This window comes from Chenopodium album, chromosome 20, assembly GCF_948465745.1.
Source record: "Chenopodium album chromosome 20, dcCheAlbu1.1, whole genome shotgun sequence".
Classification (NCBI taxonomy): domain Eukaryota; kingdom Viridiplantae; phylum Streptophyta; class Magnoliopsida; order Caryophyllales; family Amaranthaceae; genus Chenopodium; species Chenopodium album.
The window spans coordinates 34,043,333-34,059,306 of record NC_137853.1 but is presented as its reverse complement, the minus strand read 5'-3'; the positions used below and the strand labels follow the sequence as shown (position 1 = coordinate 34,059,306).

Here is a 15,974-nt window from a genome sequence, read left to right as displayed (position 1 = left end):
GCATGATTATATGGACTACATATTTATTTATGGCATGATAGAGAGCATGTTTAATCAAACTAATTGTTTAATTATGTTTGGATCATTGAAAAGGAATTTTATTATGGTTCATATATTTTTTATTGATGCTTTAAGCATGAAGAAGGAGCTATATAAGTGTCCATGTACACAAGGAATAAATTGTATGTTGGTGCCTTTGTGCACTTAAGGTGTTTTTAACACCGAGAGATAGGATTATTGGCGCTTATTGCGTTTACAGTGTTTATGACACTGAGGTAGAATTAAAAAGGGTTCAACATTAAATATTATGTGGTCACTAAATATTCAAGAATTAAATTGGTATGTTTGAATGGTTGAATTATTATCGATGATTGAATTGTTATGCTTTGAGAGTCATCACCAAGTCTAATAATATGTAAATAACGTAAAGTGAAAGAGATTACGCACCAAAACTCTTGGAACGTATATACCTTGAGTATGAACATATGGGGGGAGTTATGTGACTTTATATTTGATCATAACTTCTAATGGAGTATAGGACGCTGTACATTCCTTTTATTTTTATTATTATTGTTATGCGATGGAATTCCGCCACCAAAGGATGTGGCACAGGTGATGCTGGCACGGTTAGCTCCCGTGTCAGTGGTCCTCAATCCATTGAGGAAGGTTTAGTCAAGTTAGAAACCCGTTCGATGCGTAATCAATGCTAAATAAATTATTTAGTGTCCAATTAAAGAGTCTTGTTGTTTGTTGTGTGTGCTTGTAAACAGGTACAGTGAGGTAAGTGTGTGTAATGCTAGGAGTTGCATGATAGTGTGTTTACATACGCCTATGTACTCAGCTTTGCTGATTGTGTGTTTTGTTTGTGTCTGGTTATGTCTTTATCTTGGCCCTACGATGATCCATTCTAATGGAGAGTAGTGGGGGCAAGTAGAGATACTCTTTTCAGGTATTGAAGCATGTTCATGATGGGGCATGAGTGAAGAGAGAACTATGCTAGTTTTCATTTGGATGTGATATGTTTACATTTTGAATAATTTGTTTTATTATTTGTTGGACTAACATTATTATTTGATTGGACGGTTTTGAATAAGGGCCTTGAAGGTTCCAAGTTGTAGTGGTTATTATTTAACTTGGTTTTGTTGATTTCCAACTTTACTTTCGTTTAGTTCGGTTTTTAAATTGTGTTATTTCTTAGTTTGACTTTCAAACTTCCGCTGTGTGTCTTTGATAATTGCCTTAGCCGTTTTTATGGTGGCGGTAATGTCTTAGATATTCCTAAATCGTGTTTTAAAGAGGGTAAAGTGTATTTTTAAAGGAAAGGAATTTCTAGGATGTTACAAAGTGGTATCTGGGAGCTTTGGTTGAGATTTTAAATTACCACTAACACGAAAACGTTTTTTTTTTTATGATTTAAACTTGGCCAAGTGCTTATTTAATTTTTTTCATTATGTCTATTTCATTCCGATTTTATTTTATTTTAAATAATTTTTTTTTTAAGAAGGTCCGAAATTTTTTTTTATTTTGGGCCGAATTTTTTTTTTTTTTTATTTTTATTTATTGGTCCGAAAATTTTTTTTTAGACACTCGAATATTTTTTTTCAAGTGTCCAAATTTTTTTTTAAGGGCCGAAAATTTTGCCCCTTTAATTTCAAAAAAAAAATTTTATTTTTTTTTAGCAGGACAAAATATTTTTAGTTTGTTAATTTTTGCAGGGAGCATGGATTGAGGTAAGAATTATGTGTTAAAAGCTTTTATTAACATGTTGGTGAGCTTGGGTAGGAAAGGAAAGGGCATATAGGTTAGAATTTAATTTCTTCCCTGCGTGCATTAATTTTATTTTAGGGTGTTCAAGCATGTTGTATGATTAAATGTTTGTTGATTGAAGCATGAAATATACGTATTGTTTTGTGGGAATTATTCAAATTGTATGATTGAACACCAAACTTAAATTTTGCACGAATTGTATTATCTATTTTGTTTCTTTGGGGAAGGGAATTCTTTCTAAGCCTTTTTCCTCTACAGGATGCCTAACTTTCCTAGTAAGTATACACAAATGGGGTCATTAATAAAGAAAAATGATGAGCACCCCTATGACTTCGTAGAGAAAATCAAATATTATTGTTCTTATAGGAGTAATGTCTTGCGGGATAGAATATTTGAGACCCCTGATCGTATCTCAGCAATGATTGTACACTGTCTGCCAGAGGAGCCTCCTTATATTGCTATCAAGGAAAAATTTGCTGACTTTTACCTTCCAAGAGATGTTACAAACTACTACAAGTACAAAAATTATTATGGCCAGTGGTACCCCGATTATGTTTATTTAACTAACTACATTGTAAGGGTGGAAAGAGCTCACTATCAGCGTTTAAATCTTCCCTACCCTAACTACTACTATGACAACCCAGTAGAGAACAACCCACCTTTAAATCAACAACCAGAAAGTTCCTCTTCTGCATCATCAGGGGGTAACCAAGCGGAGAGTGGAGAGCAACAAGAGGGGGACAGTTCAATGATGGAGATATCTGATCCTAACCCACCTCCAACTCCAATTATAATCGACATATCATCAGACGAGGAAGAGGAGGGAGAATTCGTCCAAGTAGAACCTGAACCTGAGTCACCTGAACCAATGGAGGATTCTAATGACAATGATTTCGATCCTTCGAGTTATAAGCAATCTACTGACAAAAGGGACAACGTTCGAAAGGACTGATTATTATAATCTCTTTTATTAGGACTTTCAGTTTATTTTTGGTATCTTTATTATTTGGAACTAGGTAATAAGTGGTATTCCCACAAACATTTAGCGATCTTATGAACACTTGCTAGTGATTATACTCATTTATATTCCAGTATTTATTCATTATTCCTATCAATAAAATTCCACTTTTCTTTCCTTACTACTTCCCAATAATTTAATTATTTCAATTACAGCAATCACTCCATTTCCCAATAATTTTAACTTATGTTGCCATTCCAATTCTACAAACCATATTCCAGCAAATTAAATTCTAGTCTCAAATATCAAGGGTTAACGGGGACTATTTTTATTTATTATTGTGATGCTTTATTAAATGCTTGGTTGGTTAGCAATCAATAATTAGTTGATAAAGCTATAAACTATGAATTTGGTAAATCCAATTCAAAATTTATTAGCTTCAAAGGAATTGTGCAAGTTTAATAATTCTAGACTTAGCGAGTGAATGCCTTGGGAGCTAACCTAAACCACATTTAATTTAGAACCTGATTCTTTTAATTCAGGAGAAGAAAGATGGCAGGAGGAAGCAGTACCAACACTGGTGGAAATGAACTTAGTGAGGTAGTAAGACAATTAGCAGCAGTTGCCCAGCAGCTGGCTAGAAACACGTCCGGCAATGGGGATACTCAGGGGGAACTTTTTAAGAAAGTGGCACAGAGTAAGCCACTCACTTATCAAGGGGAGCCTGACCCTACCATTTTAGAAAACTGGTTGAGAGAGTTCGAAAAACTGTTTGAAGCGGTGGGATGCCCTGAGGATTCGAAAGTGGGTTGTGCTACCTACTACCTGAGGGGTGAAGCTGACCTCTGGTGGCAGCAAAATGAAGCTACTGTTAGGACCCTACCTGGATTTAATTGGACCAAGTTCCAAGAGAAAATGAGGGATAAGTTTTACCCTAGCTTTTTGCAAAAGCAGAAAGCTGAGGAGTTCTCAAACCTCATAATGGAAAAGATGTCAGTTACGGAGTACTATACCAAGTTTATAGAGTTGTCCCGTTTTGCTGAGGAGACTGTTGCTACTGAAAAAGCCAAGGCTAGGAAGTTTGAGAGTGGTTTAACTACGGATTTGCAATTAAAACTCTGCGGGCAAGTATTTGAAACTCTGGATGAGGTGTATGGGAGAGCCGCACACCTGTATGCGTTGGAGGAAAAGAAGAAGAAGGAGCTGACTGATATGGAAGGGAGAGAGAAGAGAAAGGAGGTGGTGCAAGTTTCTGGAAACCAGCATGGAAACCAGAATGGTTTTAAGAAACAGAAGTACCACCATAACAATAACTTCTCCAATAATAATAATTTCCAGAATAATAACCGTCAAGGTGGACGTGGCAACAATGGAGGGGTTGGAAACAATAACCGGGGGAATAACAGAGATGGAAGGTATCATCTCTGCAGAAGGTGCAGTAACAATCACCCTGGGAGGGACTGCGAAGGCAATCTAGTTACTTGTCGTGCTTGTAACAAGCTGGGGCATAGGGAGTACGAGTGTTACTCTAAGAGTGCTAACGGGAATAGGCAGAACAACTTTAACTCAAAAGGAAACCAGAGGAATTTCCAAGGGAACAACAACAACAACAACAACTTTAATGGGAACAAGGGAGCACAACAGAATGGAGTGAGGAACGGTAATCCCAATAATAACAATAACCAAAATAAGGGTGGAGCTGCTGGAAAACTGAATGTGCTGAGTAGACATGAGGCTGAGGCCACGAATGATGTTATTACTGGTACTTTTTCTATTAACTCTATTCCTGTTAAAGTATTGTTTGATTCTGGTGCAACTTTTTCTTTTGTTTCTAAAGGTACTGTGACAAAACTTAGGGACTGCTTAACAGCAGTGAAAGCAGTAGATTTACCTATAACTATTCCGACAGGTGGGGTAGTGAATTGTACTAAGGCATTTAGAAATGTGCCTTTAGAAATAGAAGGAAAGATATTTCCTTCTGACCTTATTGAGTTTGGGTTGAGTGACTTCGATATTATTCTAGGAATGGACTGGATGAGTAAGTATAATGCTGAAATTAGTTGTAGGTCACGAAAAGTCAAAATGGTCACAAGCAGCAATGAATCAGTGACATACTGGTTGAAAGGTGGTACTAAGTGCCCGAGATTAATTTCTGTCCTAAAGTTAGCAAAATACATGAAGAAAGGGCATCCAGTATATTTTTGCAGTGTCAGGGATATGGACCATGAGCAAGTGACAAACCCAGAGGATATAACAGTAGTGAATGAGTACCTGAATGTATTTCCAGAGGAAATTCCGGGGATGCCACCTAAGAGAGCAATCGACTTTACCATAGATTTAGTTCCCGGAACAGCCCCTATATCCAAGGCACCATATCGAATGGCACCTGCAGAAATGAGTGAGTTGAAGGAGCAGTTACAGGACTTACTGGATAAGGGATACATTAGACCAAGTGCTTCTCCTTGGGGAGCTCCAGTTCTATTTGTGAAGAAAAAGGATGGAAGTATGCGATTGTGTATCGATTACAGGGAATTAAATAAGGTGACGATAAAGAATAAGTATCCTTTACCACGAATAGATGATTTATTTGATCAATTAAAGGGAGCCACGGTGTTCTCTAAGATCGACTTGAGGTCTGGGTATCACCAATTGAGGATTGCCGATGAGGACATACCTAAAACGGCATTTAGGACAAGATATGGACACTATGAGTTCACAGTTATGCCTTTTGGGTTGACTAATGCTCCAGAAATCTTTATGGATTTGATGAATAGGGTGTTTCATCAATTTATGGATAAGTTTGTAGTGGTCTTCATAGACGACATTTTGGTATACTCCAAGAACAAGGAAGAACATGCAGAACATCTAAGGGCAGTTCTGCAAACACTGAGAGAAAACCACCTTTATGCAAAGTTCTCTAAGTGTGAATTTTGGTTGGAAAAGGTAGCATTCCTAGGACACTTTGTGTCTAAGGATGGAGTAGAAGTAGACCCAGCCAAAATAGAAGCTGTGAAAAGTTGGCCTACACCCAAAACTGTATCTGATGTGAGGAGTTTCTTAGGTTTAGCAGGGTATTATAGGCGTTTTGTTAAAGATTTCTCCAAAATTGCTAAGCCTATGACTACTCTAATGAAGAAGGATAAGAAATTTGAGTGGGATGAGAGGTGTGAAGAGGCATTTCAACTCTTAAAGCACAAACTAGTTACAGCACCAGTGCTTACACTTCCAGATGATAGTGGATTGTATGATGTGTATAGTGATGCGTCAAAGAATGGTTTGGGATGTGTGCTTATGCAAAATGGGAAGGTAATAGCATACGCATCAAGGCAGCTTAAAACACATGAGGTAAACTATCCAACCCATGACCTAGAATTAGCTGCCATCATTTTTGCCCTAAAAATTTGGCGTCATTATTTGTATGGAGTGAAATGTAGAATTTACACAGACCATAAGAGCCTGAAGTATATTTTCACTCAGAAGGACTTGAACTCTCGTCAAAGGAGGTGGCTGGAGTATACAACGGATTACGACTTGGACATACAATACCACGAAGGGAAGGCGAATGTAGTTGCGGATGCTTTAAGTCGTAAATCTAGTCATGGAGTAAACTCGTTAGTAGTAGCTAATGAGTTATGTAGAGAAATGGCAAAATTGAACTTAGAAGTCGTGGAATGGGGAGTACCAGCAGGTATTCTAGCAAATCTGAGTGTCCAACCAACAATATTCGATGAGATTCGAGAAAACCAAGAGGGAGATGTGAAGTTGGACAGGATTCGTGAAAAGATTAAACAAGGGAAAGCTACAGACTTCAAAGTTCATGAGGATAGGAGTTTAAGGTATAAGGGTCGATGGTGTGTGCCACAAAAATGTGAAGAAGTGAAGAGAAAGTTGATGGAAGAGGGCCACAATACACCTTACTCAGTACACCCGGGAGGAGACAAGTTATATAAGGATTTAAAGAAAATGTTTTGGTGGCCTAGGATGAAAAACGAGGTGGCTGAATTTGTGGCAAGATGCTTAACTTGTCAAAAGGTGAAAATAGAACACAAAAGGCCTCAAGGGACTGTACAGTCATTGGAAATCCCAAGCTGGAAGTGGGATTGCATTTCAATGGACTTTGTGACCTGTCTTCCTAAATCCAAGAGCAGCAATGACACCATTTGGGTAGTGGTGGATAGACTAACAAAATCAGCAGTGTTTATACCAATGAAAGAAACTTGGAAAATGGAACAACTTGCAAAAGCTTACATCAAGCACGTTGTGAGATTACATGGGGTTCCAAAAGATATCATATCTGATAGGGATTCCAGGTTTCTATCAAAATTTTGGAAAAAAGTGCAAGAAAACTTTGGTACAACACTTAAAATGAGTACAGCCTTCCACCCTGCCACAGATGGGCAAACCGAAAGAACCATTCAAACCTTGGAAGATATGTTGAGAGCTTGCATTATATATTTCCAAGGAGGATGGGAGGATAGCTTGGATTTAATTGAATTCTCTTATAACAATAGTTATCATGCGAGCATTGGTATGGCTCCATTCGAGGCCTTGTATGGGAGAAAGTGTCGTAGCTCAATTTGTTGGAACGACATTAGTGAAACTATAATTCTTGGGCCTCAACTAATTGAAGATACAATCAAACAAGTAAGGGAAATTCAAGCTAAAATCCAGGCAGCTCAAGATCGCCAAAAGAGTTATGCAGACTCAAAGCGAAGAGAAGAAGAATTTGAAATAGGCGATAAGGTGTTACTAAAGGTGTCACCAATGAAGGGAGTTATGAGATTTGGGAAGAAAGGAAAGCTCAGTCCAAAATACATCGGTCCATATGAAATACTGCAAAGAATAGGCAAAGTAGCTTATAGGTTAGCTTTACCTATGGAACTTAGCAAAGTACATGATGTATTCCATGTATCACAATTGAGAAGGTACATCCCTGATAAGTCCCATGTGCTTCAACCAGAAACCATCGAGATAGATCAAAATTTAACCTATGAAGAGAGACCTGTTAAGATCCTTGACAGCAAGGTGCGTAGTACACGCAACAAGAATGTTAAGATTGTAAAAGTACTTTGGTCTAACCAAGAATATGAGGAAGCCACTTGGGAGGCAGAAGATGAAATGAAAAAGAAATACCCAGAGTCGTTTCAGGTATGTAGAGTTACGGGGGCGTAACTCGTTCTCTTTAAGGGGGGTAGAATGCGGTAGAATTCGCGCTTTTTTTTACCCAAATTTCAGTCATTTTGGTACTCTTTGCACAAACTTTAACAAGTATTTCAAGTATTTATGCCCTCAAGGGACATAAAGCAGAAAAAGGGTGACAAAAAGTACAGCAATATTATACCTTATTAAGAAAAAGGTTTCAATTTCGTTCCCCAAGTTTCGGGACGAAACTTTTTTTAAGGGGGGTAGACTGTAATACCCCGTATTTTTATACGTATTTTATTTAAAGTATGTATTTAATGAAATATTTAATTAGTTATAATCATTTTAATTAAAGCATTTTATTAATATTTTTTATAAAAGGAAAGTTTATTTAATTATTTTTTATTTTAAAAGATGGGGTTTTAATTTAAGAAAGTTTATTTTTAACAAGTTTTATTTGGGAAGGGATTAGGAAAATTAAAAGAGGAAAGTTTAGGGTAAAAGGGTTGATAGAAAAGGGGTATAAATATCCCACTTATGAGGCAAATCAACTTTGCCCAGAGTGGAGAAAACCCAAGGTAAGCTTCTCCCCCTTTTCTCCTTACTTTTCTTTCTTTTTTTTCTTCCTCTTCCCCTTCCCCTTTTCTCACGGCCGGCCACCACCTCAGCCACACACGTGGCCGGACCACCACTGCACACCACCACAGCCGCCGGCGCACGGCCAGCAGCTGCAGCGGCAGGCGGCAGCAGCCCAGCCTTGCCGCGGTGGCTGCTGCTGCCGTGGTTGGCTCTCGAAAAAAAAAAAAAAATTTAATCTTTCTTGTTTTTATTTAATCTATGCTTAGATATATTTATAAATTATGAGTTTTGGGATTAAAACTTGATGTTTGAATGTTGTAATTATGTTAATTAATTTTCAGATTTGATTTTAATTAAAAAGCCCCAATTTTTGAAACCCTAGGTTCTTGATTTATGAAATTATGAAAGTATATGATGTATTAATGTTTAGAACTTTAATTTAAGTGCTTTAAGATTGATTTTCAGCAAGTTTTAATTATAAAAATAGTGCAGGAATTTTAAGTAGAAACCTAAATTTTATGTTTTTAAAAGGAATTTAAATTACCCATTAAAGGGGACTTAATTATGGTGTTCTAAATATAATTTCAGCTTATTCTAATTAATTTATGAAGGGTTTTAAAATAGTATATATTGCTGGAAATTTGTTTAGAGTGGACTTTGATACACTATTATAATTTTAATGTGTAGGAGACTTTGAAGTAAGCGATTTTTACTAGTCGTGGCGAATTTAAGATCATATTCAAGGTACGTTCGCGTACTTAGCATATTTTGATGATGTAGAATCATGCTAGGCTTAAATTCAATCAAATACAAGTAGCATCATGCTAAGGTTCATGTATTGAATTGTGAATTATTGGTGTTGGTGATTGAATTGTGAAGCATGAATTATTTGTGATGATCTATGGATTAGAAAATTATATTTTGGCATGATTATATGGACTACATATTTATTTATGGCATGATAGAGAGCATGTTTAATCAAACTAATTGTTTAATTATGTTTGGATCATTGAAAAGGAATTTTATTATGGTTCATATAATTTTTATTGATGCTTTAAGCATGAAGAAGGAGCTATATAAGTGTCCATGTACACAAGGAATAAATTGTATGTTGGTGCCTTTGTGCACTTAAGGTGTTTTTAACACCGAGAGATAGGATTATTGGCGCTTATTGCGTTTACAGTGTTTATGACACTGAGGTAGAATTAAAAAGGGTTCAACATTAAATATTATGTGGTCACTAAATATTCAAGAATTAAATTGGTATGTTTGAATGGTTGAATTATTATCGATGATTGAATTGTTATGCTTTGAGAGTCATCACCAAGTCTAATAATATGTAAATAACGTAAAGTGAAAGAGATTACGCACCAAAACTCTTGGAACGTATATACCTTGAGTATGAACATATGGGGGGAGTTATGTGACTTTATATTTGATCATAACTTCTAATGGAGTACAGGACGCTGTACATTCCTTTTATTTTTATTATTATTGTTATGCGATGGAATTCCGCCACCAAAGGATGTGGCACAGGTGATGCTGGCACGGTTAGCTCCCGTGTCAGTGGTCCTCAATCCATTGAGGAAGGTTTAGTCAAGTTAGAAACCCGTTCGATGCGTAATCAATGCTAAATAAATTATTTAGTGTCCAATTAAAGAGTCTTGTTGTTTGTTGTGTGTGCTTGTAAACAGGTACAGTGAGGTAAGTGTGTGTAATGCTAGGAGTTGCATGATAGTGTGTTTACATACGCCTATGTACTCAGCTTTGCTGATTGTGTGTTTTGTTTGTGTCTGGTTATGTCTTTATCTTGGCCCTACGATGATCCATTCTAATGGAGAGTAGTGGGGGCAAGTAGAGATACTCTTTTCAGGTATTGAAGCATGTTCATGATGGGGCATGAGTGAAGAGAGAACTATGCTAGTTTTCATTTGGATGTGATATGTTTACATTTTGAATAATTTGTTTTATTATTTGTTGGACTAACATTATTATTTGATTGGACGGTTTTGAATAAGGGCCTTGAAGGTTCCAAGTTGTAGTGGTTATTATTTAACTTGGTTTTGTTGATTTCCAACTTTACTTTCGTTTAGTTCGGTTTTTAAATTGTGTTATTTCTTAGTTTGACTTTCAAACTTCCGCTGTGTGTCTTTGATAATTGCCTTAGCCGTTTTTATGGTGGCGGTAATGTCTTAGATATTCCTAAATCGTGTTTTAAAGAGGGTAAAGTGTATTTTTAAAGGAAAGGAATTTCTAGGGTGTTACACTTTTTGTTCTCCAAATCCAACAATGTCCCTTGCTCGTATGTAATATATTTGATGTTTTGATTTGAAAGGTAATCACACTGTATCAATTTGGAGATGTTTGATTAATTTGATTGTATTATTTTATGTGTAATCACACGAAACTTTGGAGATGTTTGTATTATATTTCATATTAAAATGTGTGATATGATTTATTATTAGTGTTCTGTATTATTATGTGTAAATTTTATAATTGTAATTCGTGTGATCAAGTTTGTATATGTACATGATTGATTATTGATATTATATGACTTGATTGGATATGAGTATCGTATTACTTTTATTGTTTACAATTGATAATTTCTAGGGTTTTAATGTTGTTGCTATAGGGAGTATTGTTTTATTGAGGTTTTAGAGTTATTAATGCAGAGTATTATTTTTAGGTTGATATATGATTATATTTGGGTTATTAGTATGTGTTTTAAGAGTTGAGATATTATGAACCGAATTGTTATGTTATTTATTTGGGAACATGTGCCATTATTATTGAGATACTATTTATTAGTTTGTGAATGATTATTTGATCCATGAGTTCAAAAGGGTAAACATTATATTTTGTTCTTGGTTTGAGGCTCGGCGTTATAGACCTTAGTCCTTGGCATGTTGGTAAGGAGATAATGATCATGAGTTAAGAATGAGGTACAATCTTTATTATTTATTTTTCTATGGTCCCCTACAGTGGGAATTGACCCGTATGTGGTCTGGTTCAAGGTGTTTTTCTAGTTATTGGGAGTATTCAAGTTTTTATACTTGTTGGTTTTATTCGAATTACCCATGTCCAAGGCTAGGTATAGAACAATGAGCATGGCACACTTATGGGTTATATGAGTTGATGATTGAGTAAAGGTTCGTATTATTATTCGAGGTTGAGTTGACCAATGGTTACTTTTCTCAGAGTACAATGTGTAATGTAGTTTTGAACTACATTGTTTAATTGAGCTAGTAATGTTGATTGTTTTGCTATACTATGTATTCTGATATGTGGTGATTACTCAGCTTTTTGCTGACGTGTGTGTATTTTTGTTGTGCTACTTGTGTTTGCGGCCATGTCTTTTTCTTATGGTGGCCCTGCGACGATCTATTTTGGAATTTGTCCTTAATGGTGAGCAGTCAAGATTGTAACAGGTTGATCAAGTGATGATCGTAGCTACAGGAGCTCAAGTGTATCGATTAGTTTGTTATGACGAGTTTATAAAGTTGTACAAGTAGCTCACCTAGATTATTGGGTTGTAATTATTGGGATTTTGTAAGCCTTAGCACTTGACAAGTTGCCGAGTGTGGCAATAATACCTCCGATTTAGGTGTATGCTTCCGCAATTTTATTTAAAGGTTGTCTATTTTTCCTTTATTTCTTATTTATTATTAATTAGTAAATCGGGGGTGTTACAAAAAAGAAATTACCCCCAAATTCCACCTACCCAATGCCATTTCTAACATTTGAGACAAAAGGGTATGCCGCTTCTGCTGTGATTCAGGACATTCCGATATCAAAACTGTAATCCCCCGTATTTTTAAATATTTTATAAATGAAAATTTATTTTATTTATAATATTTATTTGTTATTTTTCATAATTAAATTTCAAAAGTTTCAAATTATTAATCTGGGTCAAAAATTATTTGAACAAATTATTTTATGCACCTTTATTCTACAATTTATGTCCAATCATACAAGCCTAACCCATTTGTTTACTTAATCGACCCATTATTTTTATGAGGCCCAATCTTTCTTTTACCCTACAATAATTCTCTCCTATAAATATCCCATGAATCTCCAAAAATTTCCCACACAAAAAGGTTAGTCTTATTTTCATCCTCCTTTGTTTCATTATTTTGCTTAATGTTAATTTAATTGTTTTGGGTTTTGATTTTAGTATAAAGATTATATTTTTAGTATCAAATTATATTTTAATGGTATAAAGATTATAAATTTCAGATTATATTTATGTTATAAATTTCATATTTTATGAATTATAAACCTAGGGTTTCAATTTATTGAAAATCATGATTTTAGGGTTTTTATGAACAATTGATTTAGGGCTTTTATAGTAATGATGTTTTGAAATTTTGGTGATTATAACTAATGATTAGTTTAACTTAATTCCAGATTATTTTGAACACATAGATTCGTGTTTTAATTATTAGATTTCCGTTCGTTAATATTAATCCCGTTTTAATCCCGATCAGGTTCTCAACTCATCCGATTTTGACAAAAAAGTAGTGTTTTCCATGTGGAAACCACGCTTTAAATATGATTTTCGGGCAGTTTTTGATTTTAACGAAGTTTTTACATACTTAAAATATTATCCTTGAGTTTGATTAATAAAATTAATTATGTTTAAAGTTAATTAAGCATAAATATATGTTTTTATTGAAGTTTCAAGTGTTGGAAATAGTTTCTAAGTACTACTTTTGATGTTTTATAAAGAAGGTTTAATCACCCATTAAAAAGAGAGATTTTAGGGGTTTTTATATAATTTTCAGATTTTTATTAGACTTTGAACTTGCTGTAATTTCATGTATAAGAGTGTATTTTAAGGTTTTTATGAAGAAAAATTTAAAGAACTATATATAAGCCTTTAATTTTAACAAAAGGGAAGGTTTTAAAGTGTTGTTTGATTTGGATTTTGAAGGTTTTAAAGTAAGTTAGTATTGCTGTAAATTTAATTGATTGGGTATTGATTGAGATGTTATTATTTGGCTTAGGAGAGGAGTTTATTGAAGGTGATTTCTAGTTAGTAAAGTGGCATACCAATTCGTTTGCTCAAGGTACGTACAAGTTACAAAACCTTGCTTTTAGGTGCATGTTTATGGACGGATCGAGAACTTAGTATCATGTCTAAGGATGACTGGGTTAAATTGTTTGGTTATACATTGTGAATTTCCTTTGACGTGCACTATTCCTTATTGTAATTATTGGTTTTGTTCTAATTATGCAAGGTGCGCTTAGAGGCAAAGGTATGTGATTGGTGAAATGACTTAATTATTACTCATTCATGATTTAATGAAATAGGATGAGTAAAGGAATGGTTCATGTCTTATAAGACAAGGTTAAGAGTTTGGGGTGTCTTATGCACTCAAGGTGTTTATACACCGAGGTAGTAAAGGAATAAATAATAAATGTTGCTTGCCACTAATAAATCAAGAATTGAAATTGAAAAGTTGCTTTACTTGATTGAATTGATATTGGATTGATTGTATTGTTATGCATATGAGCCATCACAAAGTCTAAACCTGTAAATCACGTAAAGTGCAAGATGGATGAGCAATAAAACTCTGGATTGGTGCACTTCTGGAGTAATGACAATCCGGGGTTGGGGTACATGGGGTATTAGCCGTGTACTTTTCTCGAGGCCGTCTGATCTACGAGTCTCTTATTTCAAATATTTTTCAAAACTAGGAGTTAGGTGAGATCTCATACTAACTACGGTCACGGAGTCGCGCCCGTGGTCGTTGGATGTTTATTGATGTTTCCGAAAGGAGGCATGGGGTTTTTCTATTATTGATGTTCCAAATGGAGCATGGGTTGAACAACCTTGTCTATTGCGTAATCCAATGAATAAAAATAATGATTTACCTATTATTAATTAATGGAGTCTTAGTAATATAAATAGTTGAGTCGTGTGTTGAGTCTATAATTTAATGATGCATGATGATTGATTATTAGTAGCATGTTATGGAATTCTTAATTTATTTTGCAGCTTGTATGTACTCAGCTTTGCTGATTGCGTGCTTTGTGTGTCTTTCTTTGGTCATGGCCTTCGCCTTTCAATGACCCTGTGACGATCCAATTTTTACACTTGTAATATTGGGGAGCAGAATTACCACAGGTTCTTACACATGCACCATTCATCAGGGTTGTGGGATCTTGAGTAGAGAGTTGGTTGTTTCATTTTATTTCTTTTGCAAGTTTGAATTTATTTTAATTCGATTTTATTCGACACTATTTCTTTTGGGTTTGAATTTATTTGAACACTGAATTTAATCACTTACTACTTTTATTGGGTTTTGAATAAGAGCCTTAATGGTTCCAAGTTGTATGACTTAATTTGGTTTCATTCGTTGGTTTTGAAACTTATTTATAACTGATTTAGTTTTTCCGCTACTATTTTCTGATAAAGCCTTAACGTTTGAACACGTGGCGGTAGCACGCCAGTAATTCTCTTGAATATTGTTCAGGGTCCTCAGAGGTTTAAAGAGAGAATTATTGGGGTGTTACAAAGTGGTATCCCCTTTCAAGGGCTCATGTTTTGGAGCTCCAAACTGCTTTAGATGATGCTCAAGATCTACCAAGAACCCTAGTTGGGGTTAGTGAATTGGATAGTTTGCTCGATTTTGTTGAGAGGATGAACCAATTGGGAGATATAATGGGGGCTGAGATTGGTAAAAATGGGAAATTGGGTTTGAAGGTTTCAAGCAGTTTGGTTAATTTAGGGGCGGAATTTAAGAGATTGATGATTATTGGAGAGGATAGTGAGGAGATTAATGGTGATGATGGGATGAATCTGTTGGTGACTATGAAGCACTTTGTTAAGTGTTTGCAGTGTCATTTGGCTAAACCTGATTGTGCTTTCTATGGAGTTGGGTCTCAAGGTGGTTCTTAGGTGTGGTGGTTGGGGCCGGGGCAGCAAGAAGGGGAAAAGGGAAGGGGCTGGGCTGCGTTTGTGGTGGAAAGGGAGTGGGATGGGGTTGCCAGCGCCGGCCGCAATTTTATTAGTGGCAAAAGGGAAGGTGGCTAACCGAAAGGGCTGGGAGAGATGTATTTGCGTATTTTGTAGAGTTTAGATCACTGATGAGAGAGATTTGTACATCTAATGGGTTCATAAATAGTGCAAAACATTGATTTGGCATCTTCTAATTCATGGGTCAAAGCCCTCTATTTTGTGTCCTAAACTAAAATTAACTATTATTCTATTATATTTGCTTAATGTATTCGTATTGAACTTTCAATGTACTCCACTTCTCATGCTTCTCACCGAATTCCAACTTTATAAGTCATTATAATTTAGAAATCAAACTTGAATAATTGAATGTGATCAAAAGCATAAATCAAGCATTCAAAGAATATAATAATTTTAACCACCTTTAATATACCATCTTCCACCGGATAACGAAATTAGTCTATATAAAAATTAAATTGTTACCACTGCTTTCTACTCCCAAAAAAAATATACTAGTAATTAAAAAAAATTCCCTCCAAAGTCCAAAAGAAAAAAAGAAAAATAAAA

At 35.3% G+C, this 15,974-nt stretch overlaps 1 protein-coding gene across 1 annotated transcript; it reads left to right on the top strand.

The window, feature by feature from the left end:
* Positions 1 to 3,277: 3,277 nt before the first annotated feature.
* LOC145597081 (uncharacterized) lies at positions 3,278 to 15,350 on the top strand. Its single transcript, XM_081653257.1, has 6 exons — positions 3,278 to 3,973; positions 4,064 to 4,487; positions 4,563 to 5,002; positions 5,669 to 5,796; positions 6,160 to 6,889; positions 14,970 to 15,350. Exons 1-6 carry the CDS (start codon positions 3,278 to 3,280, stop codon positions 15,348 to 15,350), a joined length of 2,799 nt encoding a protein of 932 aa, XP_081509383.1.
* The last annotated feature ends 624 nt before the right edge of the window (positions 15,351 to 15,974 follow it).

Coding starts and splice junctions, on each gene's coding strand:
- LOC145597081 (XM_081653257.1), top strand. CDS start 3,278: ATGGCAGGAGGAAGCAGTACCAACACTGGTGGAAATGAACTTAGTGAG. Junction 3,974..4,063: donor AGAGAAAGGAGGTGGTGCAA/GTTTCTGGAAAC, acceptor AATAATTTCCAG/AATAATAACCGTCAAGGTGG. Junction 5,003..5,668: donor TAGTGAATGAGTACCTGAAT/GTATTTCCAGAG, acceptor TGGTTGGAAAAG/GTAGCATTCCTAGGACACTT.